Raw genomic sequence first — 22,761 nt, forward strand, 5'->3', positions numbered from 1 at the left:
AAAACAGAAAAAAATTTATACCATACCCCTTACCCTTCCCTTTCATTGATCACTAGCATTTCAATCTATTAAAGTTATTTTAACATTTGTTCCCTCCATTATTAATTTATTTTTAATCCATATATTTTACTCATCTGTTGATAAGGCAGATAAAAAGAGCATCAGACACCAGATTTTCACAATCACATAGTCTCATTGCCAAAGCTATATCCTTATACAATCATCTTCAAGAAACATGGCTACTATAGCACAGCTCTACATTTTCAGGCAGTTCCTTCCAGCCTCTCCATTACACCTTAACTAAACAGGTGATATCTACTTAATGCATAAGAATAACCTCCAGGATAACCTCTCGACTCGTTTGGCATCTCTCAGCCATTGACGCTTTATTTTGCCTCATTTTGCTCTTCCCCCTTTTGGTTGAGAAGGTTTTCTCAATCCCTTTATGCTGAGTACCAGCTCAATCAAGGATTTCCGTTGCCAGGAAGGTCCACATCCCTGGGAGTCACGTCCCATGTAGAGAGGGGGAGGGGAGTGAGTTTGCTTAATATGTTGGCTGAGAGAAAAAAGCCACATCTGAGCAACAGAAGAGGTTCTCTTGGGGGTGACTCTTAGGGCTAATTTTAAGTAGGCTTAATCTATCCTTTGCAGGGTTAAGTTTCTTATGAACAAAACCTAAGACTGGGGGCTCAGCCTATTGCCTTGGTTGTTCCCACTGCTTGTGAGAATATCAAGAATTCTCCACTTGGGTAAATTGAATTTTCCCCCTTTCTCACCATTCTCCAAAGGGGACTTTGCAAATACTTTTTTATTCACTGTTCAAATCACTCTGGGATTTACCAGGGCATCACTCTGGACAAACCTACAAAATCTCATGCCCTGCTCAAGGTTCCAAGTATTATGGTGTTCAATTAAGTTGTTCACATAAGTTATATTAGGAAATGCATTAGTCAAAATATAAATTTTGTACCAAATATTTTTTGCTTTAGTCTCACACATAAAGTTTTAAAATATAAATTACCATCTATTTTCAACACCCTGTAGTATTGACATTCCTTTGTCCTTCCTCATAAAAAAACATTTTTCAATTTGCACATTTAGTCACTATCATTATACACTCTAGGCATTCCTAGATTATACCATCTCAGTCTTTATCATCTATCTTTCCTTCTGATTTCATTTGAGCCCCCAGACCTCCTCCCTCTATCATTCTCACATTCAGCTTTATTCAGTGTTCTAACGTCATTGTATTACAGTTAGGTAGTATTGTGCTATCTGTTTCTGAATGTTTATAATCAGTCCTGTTGCACAATCTGTATCCCTTCCACTCCAATTACCCAATATCTACCCTATTTCTATCTCCTGATGGTCTCTGTTACCAACTGAAATTCTCCACATTCATTCATTAATGTTAGTTTATATCAGTGAGACCATACAGTATTTGCAGTTTTGTTTCGGCTAATCTCACTTAGCATAATGTCCTTAAGTTCCATCAATGTTGTTACATACTTCATAACTTTATTCTGTCTTACAGCTGCATAATATTCCATGAATATATATATGCCACAGCTTGTTTTGATTTGCATTTCCCTAACAGTCAGGGAAGGTGAGCATCTTTTCATGTGCCTTTTGGCCATTTATATTTCCTCTTCTCTTAGAAGTGTCTGTTCATGTCTTTTGCCCATTTTGTAATTGGGTTGTCTGTCTTTTTGCTGTAGAGTTGAACAATCTCTTTATATATTCTGGATACTAGACCTTTAATGTCTATTTCTTAATATGGTCATTGCTATGTAGTTGACTGTACTAGAGCACTGACAAAACACTATTAATACTACAATATACTAACAAAAAGCATACGATTGTGTGGACGAAATTACTAGTGAACAGTATTTTCCTTTTGCAGCCTGACATATGACATACTGTAAGATCTTAGAGTTTCTCATAAAAAATTATTCAGAAGTATTCTATTTATATATCCAGCATAATTTGGAATGCGGTTGCAATTTGTATAGTATGATTGCACACAAAGACTGTGAAACACAAAAGCAGGTCAGATTCTTTTATTGTTTGAATACATCTTTAACGTGCTCTTAATGGTCTGTTTTGTATAATAAACATATCAAGCATATTCAAATTGGGAAAATAATGCTGAAGTACCAGTTTTGCCTCAGCAGTACTTCTGAGAGAGGGTGGGAGGAGATGGGGAAATCTGTTACTATCTAGTAGAAAAGGCCAATGTTTCAGATGGGATAGGTAGAATTTATGGTTCAATCACTGCTATGTTAGTTCATCTCTATGTTTTAATTTTCTCATTCATAAAAAGGGATAACATCTTACAAGAGTGTTAAAGGGATTAAAGAAGATAACATATGTACCAAATTCCAGGATATAAACTAGAAAGAATTAGAAACCTGGCTTTAAAATTACATTCTTATTTTCTGGAATATATTTTTCAATGAAAAACATTGGAGAAGTGATATATTTAGAATGGATATTCTATGGGAAAATATCTTTTTAATACATTAGAAGAAAAATGATGAAAAGTTATTAAATTTCTAACTCTCAACAGATTTCCCTAAATTAAAATATTTCTTTATGAATAAAAACTTGTGCAAATTAGCTATTGATCAAAAAGGGCCAAATTCAAATTTAAACACATTATTTTGACTAAATATTGTCTTAAATGCCATACAACTAGAAAAAATATATACCTTCCTAACTCTAGTGATCTTGTTCCCAAAGAAAAACTGAAAAATTTCATTTTGTAGTTGTATTTTGAACATAAAAAGTAAAAAAAGAAAAAGGAAATATATTAATAGTATCACGAAGGAAAGCTAATGATGACTTAATACAAACTTAGCGCTTAGGGATTATAGTAACTATGGTTCATATTTATTAAATAAATAACTGTACCCAAGCACTACCAAAAGCATTTCATTTGAGTTTTCTCCACAGCAATATAAGGCTGGTATTATCATAATTCCTATTTAACAAATCAGGAAATTGAGGCTTAGAGAGGTTAATTACCTGCCAAATGTCACTCAGCTAGAATCTGCACCATCTGTTTTGCTGTAGTGTTAGTTCTGAATTGAAACACCATATCCCAACAAAAGAAGGGATGCTATATAAAAACTTTACAAAAAAAAAACAATAAAGACCTAAGTATAACAGATTTCAAAATTATGTTTTCTTTATTATGAATTATGAGTTACATTCAGTTTGATGTCAACTTTCAATCATGTTATTAATTATAAACCAAAAAATCCAAAGTCAGTATACAAAAGATTGATAATGGCTCCTTGGCTTCACCTTAGTTGTCAGATCAACTCAGTTAACAAATCAAATTAAATCCTTATTTCAACTCTAAATCCTATGCAAAATCAACAAAACAAAACAAACAAAAACAATAAAGGAAACCGAAACAAAAGAGAGTCAGAAAACATACTGAATTATGAGTAAACAGTGTGTCCAACTTTCTAGAACAAAATCTTAATTCTCACTTTTTCCCCTTAAAATTGATGTATTAGCAAACTGTCATTTGCATTTACTGTTCATAGCAAGCTTGATAAGAAAGTTAATCTTTTCAGGGTGAGATGGTTAGGTTCTGGTGTCAACTTGGCCATGTGATGATGCCCAGTTGTCTGGTCAGGCAAGCAGTGGCCTGACCATTGTTGCAAGGATGTTTCATGTCTGGTTGATAAACCAGAAGGCTGGTGTATTCAATCATCAGTCAGTTGATTGCATCGGTGGCTGATTACATCTGCGATCAACTAAGACCCATCTCCCACCAATAAGATAATCCAATCAGCAGAAGGCTTTTAAGGGAGAAAAGAGACTCTTTCACTGCTTCTTCAAGCCTCTCTTGTGGAGTTCATTCAGATCCTTCATCAGAGCCGCCAGCTTCACAGCTGCCCCTACAGATTTTGGACTCTTGCATTCCCATTGTTACATGAGACACCTTCATAAATCTCATATTTACAGATCTCTCCTGTTGGTTCTGTTTTACTAGAGAACCCTAACACTCATGGATTAAAATAAATTTTTTATAAGATATAGAAATGTCTATTAAAACTCAACTAAAAAAAATCTCCAGGCTTTTGACTTCATGATTGTTTCACATGGTAAAAGAATTCTGCTTACTTTGGATTCAATCAGAAACAGGAAGTTTTATAAAACATTTGAAGAAATAACTGGTACTATGTTAATAGAATATCGATAGTCATAGAACGTTTAATAAGCCCTAAGGAAAAAAGACATAATCTGCCACATTTAAAACTTAACTGAATAGTAAATTAAGCCTTAGTAAATTCATAAGTTTCATAAAAAATTACTGTTTTTGGAGTAGACATGGAACACAATCATTTTATATTGATCTGAGTTTATAAAACAACTTTCTTTTGTTGTTTAGAATTAAGGGAGAAACATTCAATCATATTTATTTTAAGTTTAAACTTTAAGGTACAACTGCTTCATGACAACGAATGAAAATTCTACCTACTTTATATATAACTGAGTCTGGAATATTTACACATTTAAATGCCTAAATGTAGGTAAACATTTATCCTATCAGGAGAGGCCCCAGTGGAAAAGCCCACTGGCAAAATAACAAGGTTAAATCCCGGATATCTGACTGTGTACTGCCAGTGCCACCCAGTCTTAAAAATATTGTTGGATCATTATCATCATCAGTCAATATTTACTAAGCTCTTTATGACAGCAGTGGCATTATAAAGTTCACAGAAATCAAGAATAGCCCAAATCTCAATTTATTACGTCTTGTTCTATATGCTAACATTGTTATTTATTGTTTTTACAATTAATGAATCAGAAAATTCCTGAACAAGTGTCTTAAATTATTAGGTATTATTTTCATTTGCCAAATACTTTAAACTAGTTAAATTCAATAATGACTTAAAACCATTTATTAATATATACAGGGTGCAGTGTGGTTCAGTGATAGAATGTCTGCCTGCCATGCAGGAAACAGGTTCAATATCCAGCCTGTGCACTCCACCCCCCAAAACAAAACAAAACAAAACAAAAAGCCCCACAACTATGTGATGATATTGTAAGCCACTGTATACTATGGATGGACTGTATGTATGTGAAGATTTCTCAATAAAAAGACTAAAAAAAATAATATAGACATGTCATGCATAGAAAGGAAGGGTAAAACCTTTATAATTCAAATATCCTAAGTAAATCTAATTATGCTGAGTGAGGTCTCTTGAAATATGAAGGAATTCTCTCTTCTCATTGTCATTCAGGTTATAGCTAATGTTTATAGGATTGACATTTTTAAAAAGCACCCTCTACTTTACTAACCTGCCATGGGCCCTTTCTTCTACCAAGTGGCAGAAGAATGTTCAGGTCAATATTTCTCTTAAAAGCAGTAATATTTTCCTTAACACATTTTTTTTCTATTTAAAAATTGCTTGAATTGCTGCAGTGCAAAGTCCTTCAAAAATGAATTTCAGATATTTGACAAACCTAAAGTGTAAGTGGGATCATTTACATGTATTACTTCCATATATAGGAGAATTTACATTTGGATTTTAATATCCTTATATTTCTTGTCTTTTGTAAATCATAACACTAATATTTATTAAATAATATGAATTTCATTGTCAATCTAAATATATTCATATACCAAAAAACATGTATGTAGACATTACAAAATCATTTTCATAGATGCCTATTTATGTCTAGGCATCAAATTTAATTTGTGGAAGTTATTATAGAAGAAGACCTTCTAAAAATTATAGACAGATATTATAAAAGTAATACAACATAAAAATTCAAATACTTTATCATAAAATGAAAGTTAAATATACTTTTCATGAACTGAAAATTAAACCTTCTCCTCTAACTCACCACATATAGACAAATCTAACTGCTAGACTCAATTTTTCCAGATAAGTTTTTGATGTGTCATAATGTTTAAATATATATATATGTATATTCAGTCAATCAAAAAATTTTTGCAGAGTATCAAAGTATGCCAAACACTGCTCTAGGAATCAGATGCAGCAGTAAATCAAAGTCCCTGTCTTTGCAGAACATACATTCTAGAGGACAACCCATGAATAAATATGTAGTATAATGTGCAGTAGGTATACATATTATGAAGAAAAATAAAGGAAAGGGCTGCAGTTTGGGAGTAGGCTATTTTAAATAATGTGGCCAGGAACATTTAGGCAGAAAACTGAATAAAGTAGATGATTTTAATGCATGAAGTAGGCAGGATGGGAAACATAATGAAATGGAGAACACATATTCTGCTTAAAGAAGGTAGCTTCTACTTAGCCCCAGAGAAGTGCTGAAATGCACATTTATGCCATAATCCTAAGGATCCTATGTTGACCAATATTCCAATTTTTCACTTTGGCAACTAGTTTAAATTTTTAAAACACTGTATAGAGCAAGCAAAACACTTATGGGAAAGATGCTAAAGTTTTTTTCATTTATAAGAAAGAATGCTATAATGAACAATGATCTTGCTGGGTTTTTTTAGAATTTAATTTTTTATTTTCTTAGTTTTAAATGTCAAGAAAGGTAAAATCCAAACAAATGTTTCTAACAATAGTTTCCAAATTTGAACACTATAGATCAGAAAAAAAAAGAAACTTTGTTGCCAGGTGATATATTTCGCTTTATTACATGGAGACTCCATTTTGCTCCAGCTCCCTATAAATGTATAACTTAGATGATATCACCAAATCATCTTCATTCATTAACACAATTATCACTGAGTTCTTATTACATGCATTGCATAGACTACCACTGTGTGGGAGAAACTTTTTACCTGAAGAAACTTTTAAACTAGTGTTAAATTTGTTTCTTATTCATTTGTTCAGCATATATTTACTGAAGGCTGCTATATATAAAGAATAGAAGCCCTATTAGGGGAATTGAGACATATAAAATTATTGAACAGAAAAGCACGAAGCATGAATTGTGAGAGTGCCACTGAATAACTGCGGTGGTAGGTTTAAGGAGAATGAGGTCACTTCTGTTTGGGAAGATCAAAAAAGGATTAACGGAATAGAAGCATTTAAACTGTGTTTTGAAGTCTCAATTAGAATCTGACAGGTGGCAATTAAGTATTCCAGAGGGAGCGGGTGACATATGGAAAGCATTGAAGTAGGAAATTGTTGGGTGTGTCCAGGAAACAATTATTTGTAAATAATAGTCAATTCAGTATGGAAATATTTGTTGAGTGCTGACTATATATGAGGTGGTATACTGGAACCAGAGACACAAATATGAATGAAATCAGTGGTTTAGAAAGATGACTGTTGGGATATTAAATCAGAAATAGAGGTGGCACTTATTTTAAAACTTTAACTTATGTGTGAGACTAAAACAAAAAACATTTATTTGGTACAAAATTTATATTTTGACTAGTGCATTTCCTAATATAACTTATGTGGGCAGCTTAATTGAACATCATAAGTACATGGAACCTTGAGTAGGGCATGAGATTTTGTAGGTTTGTCCAGAGTGATGCCCCGATAAATCCCAAAGTGATGCCCTGATAAATCCCAGAGTGATCTGAACAGTAAATAAAAAAGCATTTGCAAAGTCCCCTTGGGGGAATAGTGAGAAAAGGGGAAAATTTAACTTCCCCAAGTGGAGAATTCTTGATATTCTCACAAACAGTGGGGACAACCAAAGCAATAGACTGAGTTTCCAATCTTAGGGTTTGTTCATATGAAGCTTAACCCTGCAAAGGATAGGCTAAGACTATTTAAAATTAGGCTTAAGAGTCACCCCCAAGAGAACCTCTTTTGTTGTTCATATGTGGCCTCTCTGTCTCAGCCAACGCGACAAGCAAACTCACTGCCCTCCCCATCTCTACATGGGACATGACTCCCAGGGGTGTGAACCTTCCTGGTAATGTGGGACACAAATCCTAGAATGAGCTGGGACTCAGAACCAAGGGATTGACCAAAAGGGGGAAGAGAGAAATGAGACAAAATAAAATGTCAATGGTTGAGAGATTCCAAACAGAGTTGAGAGGTTATCCTGGAGGTTATTCTTATGCATAATACAGATATCACCTTGTTAGTCAAGATGTAATGGAGAGGCTGGAGGGAACTGCCTGAAAATGTAGAGCTGTGTTTCAGTAGCCATGTTTCTTGAAGATGATTGTATAATGATAAACCTTTCATAATGCGACCATGTGATTGTGAAAACCTTGTGTCTGATGCTTCTTTTATCTACCTTACAGACAGATGAGTAAAACATATGGGTTAAAAATAAATAAATAATAGGAGGAACAAGTATTAAAAAAATTTAGTACATTGAAAAAAAAAAGAAATAGAGGTGGCAGCAATATTACGGAAGTTCATGAATATTAGGATAAGAGTTTGGGTTTTATTATACAGGTAACTTGACATTATTAAACATTTTTGATGCCTGAATGAGAGATTGAAAATAATGCTTCAAGATGCTTTTGAGGAGCAAGAACGGTGAGAAGACAACGTAGAAAGAAAAGCTCGGGCACGAAATTTTACAGGTATGCAACTTAAGAAAGCAAAAGTATCAGCTACTGTAAAGAAAAATCTAGCAAAATTGGTAAGTGATTAAATTTTGGAAAAGGGACAAATAAGAGATTTCTTATGAAGGATACAACGGATATTGAATGCCAAGACCAAGGGAAACAATGAACTTTTTCATCTAAGAAATTATACCATTAAATTTTTATCATGTAGATAAAAATAATGTTACTAAACAGCAAGATCCAGGATTTATAATTGGCAAACATATTCTAATACTAACTCTGGGGTAATTTTGCAACGTACACAATTAAATGACAAAATTATTTTGTTCTATGCTCTTTTTTTTTAACTTTTTAAATTGTATAATATAACATATATACAAAAGCAAAGAAAGAAAAAAAGCAGTAATTTTCAAAACAATCTTCAACAAGTAGTTACACAACAGATGTCAGAGTTTGACATGGACTACCACTCATCATCTCAAGTTTCTCCTCTGGTTGTTCCAGAACACTAGAGGTTAGGAGGAATATATATATATATATATTTAACATCACGATCAATTTTTTTCTTTTGTGAAAATAACATATATACAAAAAAGCAACAAATATCAAAGCACATCACAATAATTAGTTGTAAAACATATTTCAGAGTTTGGTATGGGTTACAATTCTACAATTTTAGGTTTTTACTTCTAGCTGTTCTAAGATACTGGAGACTAAAAGAAATATCAATATAATGATGCAGCAAAAATACTTACGTGTTCAACCCTACCATCCCTTTGATCTTTCTCCCACTCTTTACGGGTGTTTAGACTATGCCCATATTAACTTTTTCATGTTGAAATGGGCTGTCAATAATATGGGATAGAGGAACAGAATGAGCGATGTTCTGGAGCGGCTAGCCCCTTAGGTTTCTGGAATTATATGCTCCAGGGACTCATCTGGAGGTTGTAAGTTTCTGGAAAATTACCTGAGAGCATGGAACTTTTGTAGAATCTTATATATCACCGAAGGTGCTCTGGAGGACTGGCTGGAATGATTTTGGTTGGAGTTTGGCAAGTAATGGAGGTAGCAATGTCTAACTGAAGCTTGCATAAGAGTGACACCCAAAAGAATGACCTCCAGAGTAGCCTCTTATATTTGAACTCTCTCAGCCAGTGATGGTAAATGCTCTTAAAAGAGGAGGTTAGACCATTTTATAGCATAACAAGTAGTAGTTGGGAACTACTCATATTGAATTTTAATTTTATTCTTAAAATTTACTATGTAGAATAAGGCACAGAAAATGGTGAAACCCAATAATGCAAAAGTATCCTTCCAGATACAAAGTCATAGAAGACAAAATTCACTAGCAATAGTCTCTTTACTAATTTAATTATCTTATTTCAGTAGGGGAAAAATTGTTAAGTAATTTTATCAACACTAATATTAATGTATTTCCTGTATATAATTTTTTACAGCTTTCTTCTTAAATTCAAATATACCATTCCAATTTTTATAGCAGGCAGACAGTACCATTTTTGCTCATGGGTGAAATAACTGAAATTTGGAAATTAAGAAAGTTAATAAATGTCACATTCTCTAAGTTGAGAGGAGGAAGGAAAGATCCCTTAAGAAATATATTCCAAACTGCTGGACTTAGAGAAAATGAAAACTGTCAGTTTTTAAACTTTTTAAAAAGTTTCCTCTTGTTTTGCATTCCAGAGCCATGGATAAATATAATACAATGACTTGAATAGTAAAGGTGAAGCTGGCTGTATATTATAAAGGCCTTGAACTTCCTCAAATAGGCACAATTTAATGGCATAAGAAGACAGTTCTTGATTCCAATATTACTAAAAAAAACTTCATATACTTCATATGAAGGGATAACAAATTTCATAAAATGTTAGTACTCGAAGAAACCTCTAATGTCAAAGTTAAAAATGAAATCTAGAATAGTTGGGCTTTGACTATGCTAACTAAAAAACCTGACTGAACTCAAAGACAGAAGCAAAAATTAGTCTTGCATTCTTTCTATTGCATTTGCAGTATGGAATCATAAAAAAAAATCTAGGAATAGTTCATTTCTGTAGAAAAATACACATTGGCAAAATTTTTGTGCCATCAGGTAGGCCAATTATCACAGTTGATAAGAACATGTAACTAATGAGGCCAGGGTCAAGTCTTCAACCCCACTTTAAATGGGGGATTTGCATTGAGAAAAATTCTGCTTTATGACTGGAATTTGCATGTATTAATCACTGTTGACCGCCTTACAATACATAGTGCTGACTGAAAGAGCCTATAGTTCAATGAAAAACTATCACCACATGAAAAAAGTTAACAGTAGGATCCTAGTGACAGTTTCTGATTGCTAAGGATAGCACATATATAGATAAAAAATATATATGAGAAGAAAAAGGCCCATACTGAATAAATTTATAAGAAGAAAATAGAAAAAAATTTTTAAATTTCACTCTTTTTAAGCATATTTCACATGGCCTCTATCTTTATGGCTTTTATGACTTTGAAATGTATATTAAATACCCAATAAGCAGGGTTTATGTTCAGTCCAGTTTTCACTGTGTCAAAAACAGATTCTACTTACTCATTTTAAAAAATACTAGCACAATCATAGGAAGCATACTACCTTAAAATATGGAGCGTTCTATTCAAGATTTTTGTTCTAACTAAAATGTGAAATTTACTACGGGCTTAATGATATTGCAACTTCCCATATAGTCACACAAAATATAAAATTAAAACATTTAACTGCTGTTATTATAAGTACAAATCCTATTCTATGGCAACAAACAACAGGATCTAACTCTTGTCTACACACTTTAATTTACACCTTCTTTAAGCAAAAGGAAATACAAGGAAGTACTATAAAACGGCAAACACTGAAACTTGGGCATTCTTTCAATGAGAAAAGTTCGTCATTATGCTTCAACTTAGGAATGCAGTACTACAGGTTTACAACAACAGGAGAAAAATTATTACTAAATAAAATCTAATGCTCACAAGTTTAAGATTCTTCCTTGATGAAATGGTTTAGAAATAGACTAATGAAGCAATGGATGAAATGTTGCAAATGGATTTAGCATTTGACATAGCAGTAATGAGGAACTAATACTTTATTAATAGCACTTTTGAAATAAGTGAAATTTATTTTAAATCTTTGTACTGTTACTCCTCTCCTGTTATCCCTTCTGCCTTAATGTAGAGGAGCTGTCAGTTATAAAAGTTAATATGCTTACCCACCCTACTCACTTGCCCCTGCCCCTAATTCTGCCAAAAATAAACAAAAGCCCAACATTTTCTTTTCTAAGTACGCGACCAAAATCTTCTAAACCCAGAGGAAACAAAATACAGAAACTCAGAAAAATAAAAATCAATTACATGTTCCAAGTAAGGAGGTGGAATGCTTACAGCAACAGTAGTTCTTAGTTTGACCTAACGAAAGAAAATGATTCTAGGAAAGAAAAAACCAATGAGGTCATTATCACTAATTGATAAAAATAAACTGGAAAATTAAAGGCAAAGGAAAGGTGTCAGCATATTTTAATCTACCCCTGAAACTAATAAATAATCATACAACCGACTCCGCTTTTGCATTGGGAAGCTGAGACTCAACATGCTGCTTCATGATAAACATGTAGGCTATATACTGACTCACACCTGGCTCCAGCTTGCTGCTTTTCTATTCCTGTATTTTTCTTAGCTCGTTTTTTCTTAATTATTAGTAAATAACTTCTTTTAATATGAAAATATACATATATATTTTGAAATATTTGAATAACTATTTTCTCCTAAAGTTTGCTAAACATAATGTATTATCTCTGAGTTCTATCCAGAGTTATATGAAATTACACAACTAATTTCAGGTTTCTTCGCATAAAAATGGAACTTTATTTTCACATCCGTAACATAAGAAACTTTCAGAATAGCCTAATACCTCTATTAATTAGTTGTGTTTCAGATACAGATATGTAACCCCTATATATTCAGGTTTGCACAAACAAAACAGTGTGCACAAAATGTTGCTTACTTTGATTTAATCAAATTTGTTTCTTTGTTTTTGGAACTTTCCTGTTCTGTCCTGGAGTTGTACAACATCTATGGATATTACCTACATTCTGTTAAAAATAATTTCTGTATAATCTCACAGAACTTTGATGAAAACATAGATCTACCTGAAGAATGCAACCTTCTTGCTATTTCTCTTTGAGTGGATAGTGTACAGTTTTCCATCTGTCACGTATTATATAATAGGTTTCTTTTGATACATTTGGCTACATGCCACTCTTTATTTCAGCATGAAACTTTTATCTATTTTTCAATCATTTTTCTATTATGGCACTTGAGGGAGCACCCCAAGAAATACCAGCATTTTGAGAGACAACATTGAAATGGATATTCGATATTTTAGTTTCATAAATCTTTGACTTCTTCATGTCTACTGACCCTCACCTCTTAAATACTATCACTGATCAGGTCCGAGTGCTTCACCTCTGAGATCTTAAATCAGTGCTATCCCACTCTCTGACTACAACCTCCTACCTTTTCAGCTCTTAAATTTTCTTATTCCATTACATTTACTTGATGATTTTCTCAAGACGTATAGTTTCTACACTCCTCCTTTTTCTGTAACTGTCCCTTCAACTTTATTTCCTGCCCTGTAATTTATCAATTCAATAACCTTCGTTAGTTCCCTCAACTGCTCCACTCTGTCATTTTAGCCCTGAAAATCCACAATACTGAATCATTTCAATCCTCAGCGTATTAAAGACAATTATACCCCTGTACAATCTAAAACTCGTACAAGTTTATGGCATCAATCTCCAGCTAAATCCTCAGGATTGCTTCACTTTATTCTTTTCTTTGCCCTGCCTGATTTACTTCTCTCTCCCCTCCCCTTCAGTAGCTACCCTAAATCTCTGTTACTCCTTTCAAAGAAAGTCCTCTCACTCTCAGACGCTGACGCTACTTTATAGGAAAAAAATGAAACCATTAACTGTGGACTTGAATTCATTTACAATCACTATTCTTTTCTCCTTAACCCCTGTCTATGATCACAGGGAGACCATTTTTTAATTCAAGCAAACTCTCCACAGGCACTCTAGATTCCATCTCATACTACCCTCTCTAGAATCTTGTTCCATGGAACAATTCTTTATGTATTGGCTCCTTCCATTTAGGTGATAAAAATAATCAAGTATTTCACATTTTTCTAAAACAAACAAACAAAAAGCCTGTAAACTACTTTACTCTCTTCTCAACCATCACTATGGTTTGTCTCTTATTCAACTTTCTTCACGGATCACTCTATTGTCAGATTGCTATGCTGCTTTACCTCTTAATTACTGTTCAGTATACAGAAAATTAGCTTCTGTAAATCAGATACTACTGAAATTACTCTTATGGAGGTCACCAGTGACCACCTAATTTTAAACACAAAAGATACTTTTGATCCTTATTTTACTTAACCTGTTAGCTATATTTAAATTTTTTTCTTTTCTCTTTGGAAATTTCCTTCCATGGCTTCTTTTTTAGATTTCCTTATTTTTTTCACAAAGACAAAAAATATATATACATTTATTTTAAACTGTTGTGAGCTATACATTCTGTTTAGATTATCACTATTTTCTTTTCTTTAAAAAAAACTTTCCTTGTATAAAATAATATATATACAAAGCAAAGAAAAAAAAAAAGGCAATAGTTTTCTAAGCACCTATGGTAGCCCAGAGTTTGCCATGATGGGCTACCATATCATCCTCTCAGATTTTTTCTTCTAGCTGCTCCAGAATAGAGGATTCTAGAAGGAATAAATCTTTTTTTTATCATCACACTTGACTTTTTTTTTCTTTTTTGTGAAAAATAACATGTATATAAAAAAAGCAATAAATTTCAAAGCACAGCACAACAATTAGTTGTAGAACAGAGTTCAGTGTCTGGTATGGGTTATAATTCCACAACTTTAGGTTTTTACTTCTAGCTGCTCTAAGATACTGGAGACTAAAAGAAATATCACGATAAATTCGTTTGTTAAATTCTACCTTCTCTGTATAGTTTCACCATTTCTTTGATCTTTCTATCATACTCTTTAGGGGTATTTGGGCTATGGCCTTCTAACTTTTATATGTTGGGAGGGGTTGTCAATAATATGAGGTAGGGGAATGGAACTAGCTGATGTTGTAGAGAGTCTAGGCCTCCTAGGTTTCAGAATTTCTCTGGTCCAGGGACCTATCTGGAGGTTGTAGGTTTCTGAAAGTTACCCAGTGCACGGAACCTTTGTAGAATCCTATATATAGCCCTAGGTGTTCTTTAGGATTGGCTGGAATGGTTTTGGTTGGTGATGGTAAGTTAATATCAGATTTCCTTATTTTTAAAAATATAATTTTATTGAGATATATTCACATTCCACAGTCTATGCAACGTACATAATCAATAGTTCACAATGTCATCACATAGCTGTGTATTCATCACAATGACCATCTTTAGAACATTTGCATTACTTCAGAAAAAGAAAATAGATAAACAAGAAAACCCCAAACATTCCATACCCCTTTCCCCATCCTCTTATTGACCACTAGTATTGGACTCTACCCTATCTTAAGACTTACAAATAGAGGTAGGTTAACTAAGACGCATTAGTATTGTCAGAAATACGTATCAGTAGAACAGAACAAACATTCAAAAGTAGATTCACACAAACATGGGCAACCCACTCCCCACAACTGTTTTTTTGTGTTTTTTTTGCGCTATGTAGGATTTTTTAAAAAAATATAGTTTTATAATCATTATCAAGAACCAGTGCTGCTGGATTACTGTACAACTTCAGGTAGTGGCTTCAGGAATAGCTTACTTTTTGACTCTCCATTTACCTCTTTATCTTCTTGCTTTAAAAAGAAATTTTAACATTTCTTGATCATTAACAATAAGCCAAATACTGTGCTAAGAGTCCAACATACTTAAAATAATCCTATGAGATAGGTACCATTATTCCCATTTTACAGCTCATTTATGTAAGGTCATAGAAGGTATGGCTGCCTAACTGCAAATCCCAGTAGATTTAGCTTCTGTACCATTAGCAATTGTTGTTTAAAGTAGCAGTGAGAAGGGGCACTGTAAAAAAATATCTTTGGGCCAGTAACTGCTAATTCATTATTTAGAAGAGACCATACAACTGTTAAATTCATACAGATGAAAAAGTCTTTTAAAAATTAATATTTTAGCTTTATAATACTCAAAATCTTTCAATATATAATCTTACCTTTTTCTTTCTCTTTCTTACCAATAAAAAATTGAAAAATTATCACAAAACAATATTTTCCTTACTACATGGGATGCATTCTGACATTTTCTATTTTATTTTCATTAAAAATGACAGTTCTGATCTTCTGAATTGATTACACAACTACTTTGTAGCATAAATTAATCTGTTAAAAAACATTTAGTGATATTCCTTTAGAAACTTTTCATATTACAATAAGTGAAAGGTTGTTGTTATTTCTGAACTAAACTACTTGAAAAATACGTATCATTTTAGAGTTGGCATTTAGATGGGCAAACTGCTCAACAGGTAACCAAGTTCCAATCAAACGAATGGTAATGAGTTACATAAATTTTATAATTCTAATCAGAGTGCAAACTTCAACTTTACCAAACATAGGAAGGTAGAATAATGGGTATTTTATGCATGAGTCATTTTAAAATTACAAAAATGCTTTACGTGCATAATGTTTCATTTCAATGAGGTATTTCCTCAATCACTGTTGTAAAACAAGGTAGAAATATTTCCTAAACAAGGTACATTTATTTTACTCCAGGCTAAAAATAATTTTACCTGTAGTAAACACGAAGTGTCTGGATTTCTTCTTCTAGTTTTTTGTATTGTTGAACTGCAGTTTCTCTAGCTTGTTGCATAGATAACAACTTTGCCTGAAATTAATTAATATTTTAAGAAAATTAAGTATTAGTTTTGGTGTGTTAAAATGCAGTATTACAGTATGAAAAATATACAGTATTACAGTATGACCAGGAGTCTTAAGTTTGTTGTACTTTGAAAATCGAGCAATATTCTTAGCAGTGTCTCATAAGTTACCACAAAATAATCCAATTATATTAATGATGGAAATACTAAAGACAAGCATATTAAATTTACCAACTGCACTCATTACTAAACTTCAACCTTATTTATCTGTATCATCAGATAAGTTTATATGCCCTTCTGGAATGTTTAACTTTATACATAGAATTCAGAATGTGGAACATGAGTGAGTTCAGAGCAATATCGAGAGTAGAGATAAGCACAATGGGTGTTTCACAAATGAATTTAATGTGGCTTCATGACTTAATCACACTAAATTGCCCTTTAACTTTATTAATAATAAAACTCAGAAAATTCTAAATATGTTGTCAGGTCATCTTCGATATTTCACATAAAAAAATTCACAAGACTACAACTTGATTCTTCCAGATATGACTTAACCTTTTCAATTCCTTTTCTGCAGGGAAAAAAAAATCCTCACGGGGGAAATGACAGAAACCTTTAATGCTAAAGATATTTTTTTCAAGGGATGTTAATGTTCACTATAATATTCAAATTTTAAAGGAGTTCAAATTGAGTTCAATAGAGTTCAACTAATAATTTTAAAAGAACTTGCCACTTCTCTTCCTCATCCACAATGGAATTTAGGCATTACCAAAATGAGTTTTCAATATAATTTTTTAAATACAGTACTGGTAAGTCAGGTTTTAGTTTTGTGCATCAAATGTTTTCTTTGCATGAAAAGGTCACCTTTCCCTTTATATGGTGTTTTATAGCTAATATAGACCAAATTGATGTCACAAATCTCATGAAGTATACAATGCCAAATTTTGCTGAATTCAAGTGATATCACTGGCATTATTTTCTTGCATAAAAGTGCAGTCATAAGAGAAATATTAACATCTTGATTGCAGGAAAATTAGTTTCATATAAGTGAATATTAGGTAGTACCACTTTTCTATTTTAATAATGAAGAATTATAAAAACATCCAGTTTGGATATTTGCATGTAAATTTAGGCCCTAAGATATTAATTTATCATGCATCTGGTCTATTCAAATTCTAAGAAAAAGTCATTTCATAATTAAGTATAGCAATGCTTGAATGCTTGCTTTAAGATGCAGCATTCCATAATGAAAGATGCACCATTCCCCAAAACTAGTAAAAAGAATTTAAAATAACAGCAGATGGTTAGCTCTTGATGCCAATAATTAAGAACTTTGCCAATTTTCAGTATACTACAAAATGTGATAGAAATGGTAACATAAATGATTAATGACAAGCCAAAAAAAAAAACCCCACAAAAAATGACATATCACATTCCACTGAAAAAAGATCCAACATCCTGTTCCATATATTTAAGGAATACCAACTATTGAGTAGGTAAGAGAAAATTAGCGAGGTAGATCTATGCCAATACTAAATATCTTAGATGATAATTTTCAAGTTCATCGCCTGCATAAAGAAAATCAATGTTCTATCAGGTAAATGTCAATCTTGCCTAAGAAATTTCCATCATAAAAATGGGATTGCAAGCACTTTAAATTCCCATGCTTTGGTCAATTTGGAACATTTTATTTTCTCCTCCCACATTTATTTGGCTGAAGATTAGGTGTTACATTATAGCAAGTCAGTTTTTTAATTTCCATAGTCTAATCTGTTTAGGTTCTGACAGCTATGTTTAAGGTTACTAATACTTTCTGGCTTTAAAACATCCTTCCTTTACTGATTATATGATTATCTGACCATTATTCCATTCTGGGGAACAGGTCCTGTATTCTCAAATCTCTTTTATCATATTTTAATAGTTTTTAAAGTATGAAATCTGAGTTCTATCAGTATGAAATGTACATACGTGGTTCAACTTCTTATATCAAGTTTGTAGCAAATACACTTTTTAGCTGCAAGTTTCCAAGTAGTTAGGCCTTTGCTTTTTACAGTGTGGTTCTCTGTACCTTTAACAACCTCTTCTCCCAATGAGATAGGAGTCCCTACTACCTAACTGTTTGTGCTAATTACATCATAACATCATTTTATTATAATTACCTGTTTATCAGCCTTTCATTAGACAGGGAGTTCCTGGAATACCAGGCCTACCCATGTTCACCAAGCCTTGAGAAATACCTGGTTCACACAGGTACTACTTTATTAGCTAAATGAGTAATGAGTAATATTTCTGTTCAAATGGTATAAGTACATTTATCCATAACTAATAATTAACCTCCAAATATCCTAAAATAGCCTACAATCTGATTTAAAATTTTCAAACTTAAAATTATAACAAGGCTTTTGCTAAATCATTTCTTAAAACCACATCTTTGAGGAATTTTATTATAAAAAGTTGGTAATCATATATGTAAACAAAAATGAACTTAATATTTTTCATCATCTATTTATTTCATTTTTTTAGCTTGACCTCTAGTAAATCTTTGGCTGCACTGATTCTGGCTGCTAGATAAGGAGAGCCTCCCTTGTCTGGATGATTTAAGAGCATAGTTCATCAATGAACATCTTTTATTTTTCCTATATTGGTAGTTGGGTTTATAACTAGTATTAATGCTGCTTCCTATTTTGTCATTTTGGGCTCAAACCCACCTCTGTAACACCTGATTTCAGAAGCTTTGAAAAACTTGTTTTACTTGAGGTTCTGTATGCTTCCTGGCTTGCAAAACATAACAGCCTGCAAATCCTGCAGCTGTAATGGTCAGTCCAACCACTGTACTGGTCATGGCTCTGGCTCGGCTCCCCTGCCTCCAGGGGAGGAATGCAGTTCATCCCAACCCAAAGGCTGCAGCCACCAACCCAAGCCTCTACCAAAAAAATGACATGCACAATACCAGGAATTCTAATAAAACTTCTTAGAGTTTTATTTAGTAACTTACAAGGACAGACAAAGAAAAGACTACACTGTTCACATCACTGAACACTGTTATAAATAACATGGAGAAACTACTTGTATCTTATCTTAAGCCTGAATTACATTCTGTAGTGGTTTCTTAGTACATGGCTTCATCTTGAATCCAGACCTCTGTTTAGTTACTTTGATTCAATTTCTGCTTGTTCTCTCTGGGATCTCTGAACACTAACCTCTTATGTGTTCATTCTTACTATGTTTCTATTTATGATTTCCTACTTGGCAAGGATGTTGGCCTAATTATTCAGAGTTCTGTAATTCCATTTTGCCTGACACTCTAAATTATGAGATCAACAGTTTAATGTCCCATTTCTAAATCTATCTGGCTTCCCAATCATAATTTGTAGTTTGAACCAACCTATTCTACTACAACTCCTGATTGTGTCCTCTAATACTGTTTAATCCATTCAACCCTAATGCTAACAGTTCCTTTTATTAGTGAGCCATTTTAACCCCACAACACTTCTTTGGCATTTTCCAAACACTAAAAACAAAAATACAGAGGTATAAATATGTAATTATATTTTAACATTAGCAGTCAAATACAAAGGAAGAAACTTGAGAACACAGAGAAATGACTATCATATATAACTAGATTACAGCAGATTTCTTATGAGTAGCCATGGAATTCTTAGGCAGTGGGATGAAATATTCAAAGTGATGAAAGAAAAAATTTGAAAAGTTGTTTCACAAACAAGATAGCCATATGGTCAATTACCATGAGAAACTAGTCAACATCATTAGTTATCTGGAAAATAAAATTTTAATTGTAATATGATATGACTTCACTCAACCCTAAAGAATAACTAACATGGAAATGACAGATAATACTAGGATGTACTGGCTATGATGTGAAATGACTGGAATTCTCTTACATTGCTGATGGGAATATAAATTAGTATAACACTTCTGGGAAACTCTATGACAGTACGTATAATCTATGATCCAGCAATTATACTTCAGGTATATACCTCACAAAAATGATAGCTCATGTTCACTGTGCAGTATGTACAAGAATGTTCATAAAATATTCATTCATAATTGTCCTATACTGGAAACATTCAAGGAAGATGAAAAAACACATTTTCATATATTTCCACAATAGACTACAATGCAGCAACAAAAAAAGAACAAACTAGTGCCACAACAACAACATGGATGAATCTTATGGTTCTTTTATCATATTGACAAAAATAAGTCACACACAAAAGAGTACTTACTACATGATTTCAATTACATGAAAGTCAAGATGAGGTAAAACCATTCCGTGTATTAGAAGTCAAAACCTTTGTTGCCATAGAAATGTGTTCCATCTGGAAAGGGACATGTGGGAACCTTCTGGGATACAGAAAATGTTCCATATCTTTATTTAAGTGGTAACGATTATGGTTCGTACACTTCATACAAAAATCATACTCCAATTTTTTTAAAAGGGCCTCTTGGTAATCAAGAGGCTACTCTAAAGGATGCTCTTATGCAAGCTTCAGTTACACATTACTACTTACCATAACTTGCCAAACACCAACCACAATCATTCCAGCCAATCCTAAAGAACACTTGGGGCTATATATAGGATTCTACAAAGGTTCCATTCACTAGGGTAAATTTCTAGAAACTTACAACCTCCAGATAGGTCCCTGGACCCAGAAAAGTCCTCATCATAAAGGATTAAAGTTGGAAATCAATAACAGGCAGAGGGCCAGAAAATTCACAAATATTTGGAATAATTGGAGGCTAAACAACACACTCTTAAACAACCAGTGGGTCAAGGAAGAAATTACAAGAGAAATCAGTAAATACTTTGAGGCAAATGAAAATGAAAACACAACATATCAAAATTTATGGGATGCAGCAAGGGTAAATTTATTGCCTTAAAAAGCTATATTAAAAAAAAAAAAGAAAAAGCAAATATCCAGGAATTAACTCTTCACATGGAAGAACTAGAGAAAGAACAGGAAACTAACCCCAAAGTAAACAAAAGGAAAGAAATAATGATGATTAGAGGAGAAATAAATGAAATTGAGAACATGAAAACAATCGAGAAAATCAACAAAACCAGAAGTTGGTTCTTTGAGAAAAGATTGATGGACCCTTAGCTATGTTGACAAAAAGAAAAAGACAGGGAATACAAATAAATAAAATTAGAAATGAAAGAGGAGACATAACCACTGACCCCACTGAAATAAAAGAGGTGATGAGAGGATACTATGGGTAACTATATGCTAATAAACTAGACAATGTAGATGAAATGGACAACTTCCCAGAATAGCAAGAACAACCAACCTTGACTTGAGAAGAAATAGATGATGTCAACAAACCAATCACAAATAAAGAGATTGAATCAGTCATCAAAACGAAAGAAAACTCCAGGACCTGATGGCTTCACATGTGAATTTTACCTAGTATTTAAGAAAAAATTAGTACCAATCCTGCTCAAACTCTTCAAAGATCTGAAGAGGAGGGAAGGCTACTTAACTCATTCTATGAAGCCAACATCACCCTTACATCAAAGCCAGACAAAGATACTGCAAGAAAAGAAAACCACAGCCCAATCTCTCTAAGGAATATAGATGCAAAAATTCTCAAGAAAATACTTGCAAATTGAATCCAGAAGCACATTAAAAGAATTACACACCATGACCAAGTGGGATTTATTCCAGGTATGCAAAGCTGGTTCAACATAAGAAAATCAATTAATGTAATACACCAAATCAACATATCAAAGCAGAAAAATCACACGATCAACTTGATTGATGCAGAAAAGGTATTTGACAAAATTCAACATCCACTCTTGTTGAAAACACTTCAAAGGATAGGGATAGAAGGGAACTTCCTCAACATTATAAAGGGAATTTATGAAAAACCCACAGCTAACATCATTCTCGATGGGGAAAGACTGAAAGCTTTCCCCCTAAGATCAGGAAAACAAGACAAGGCTGTCCATTGTCAACATTGTTATTAACCACTGTGCTGGAAGTTCTAGACAGAGCAATTAGACAAGAAAAGGAAATAAAAGTCATGTGCTCATGGATTGGAAGACTAAACATAGTTAAGATATCAATTCTACTTAAATTGATTTATAGATTCAATGCAATAACAATTAAAATCCCAACAACTTACTTTATAGGAATAGAAAAACCAATAACCAAATTTATTTGGAAAGGCAGGACTGTGCCCTGAATAGCTAAAAATATCTTTTTTTTTTTTTTAACATGGGCAGTCACCGGGAATCGAACTCGGGTCCTCCGGCATGGCAGGCATTCTTGCCTGCTGAGCCACCATGGCCCACCCGCTAAAAATATCTTGACAA

At 33.1% G+C, this 22,761-nt stretch overlaps 1 protein-coding gene and 1 pseudogene across 10 annotated transcripts in view; both read right to left on the reverse strand.

Moving 5' to 3' along the window:
* The window catches only part of MIPOL1 (mirror-image polydactyly 1), a 503,449-nt gene that overhangs the window by 163,044 nt on the left and 317,644 nt on the right, over window positions 1–22,761 (reverse strand). For all 10 annotated transcript variants that reach the window (XM_077126913.1, XM_077126915.1, XM_077126918.1 and 7 more), the window contains one exon: window positions 16,335–16,429. In XM_077126913.1, the coding sequence (XP_076983028.1) occupies window positions 16,335–16,429 (95 nt within the window). The remainder of the gene's footprint in view (window positions 1–16,334; window positions 16,430–22,761) is intronic.
* LOC143654816 (mitochondrial import inner membrane translocase subunit TIM14 pseudogene) lies at window positions 17,553–21,185 on the reverse strand (annotated as a pseudogene).

Source organism: Tamandua tetradactyla, chromosome 14 (assembly GCF_023851605.1).
Source record: "Tamandua tetradactyla isolate mTamTet1 chromosome 14, mTamTet1.pri, whole genome shotgun sequence".
Classification (NCBI taxonomy): domain Eukaryota; kingdom Metazoa; phylum Chordata; class Mammalia; order Pilosa; family Myrmecophagidae; genus Tamandua; species Tamandua tetradactyla.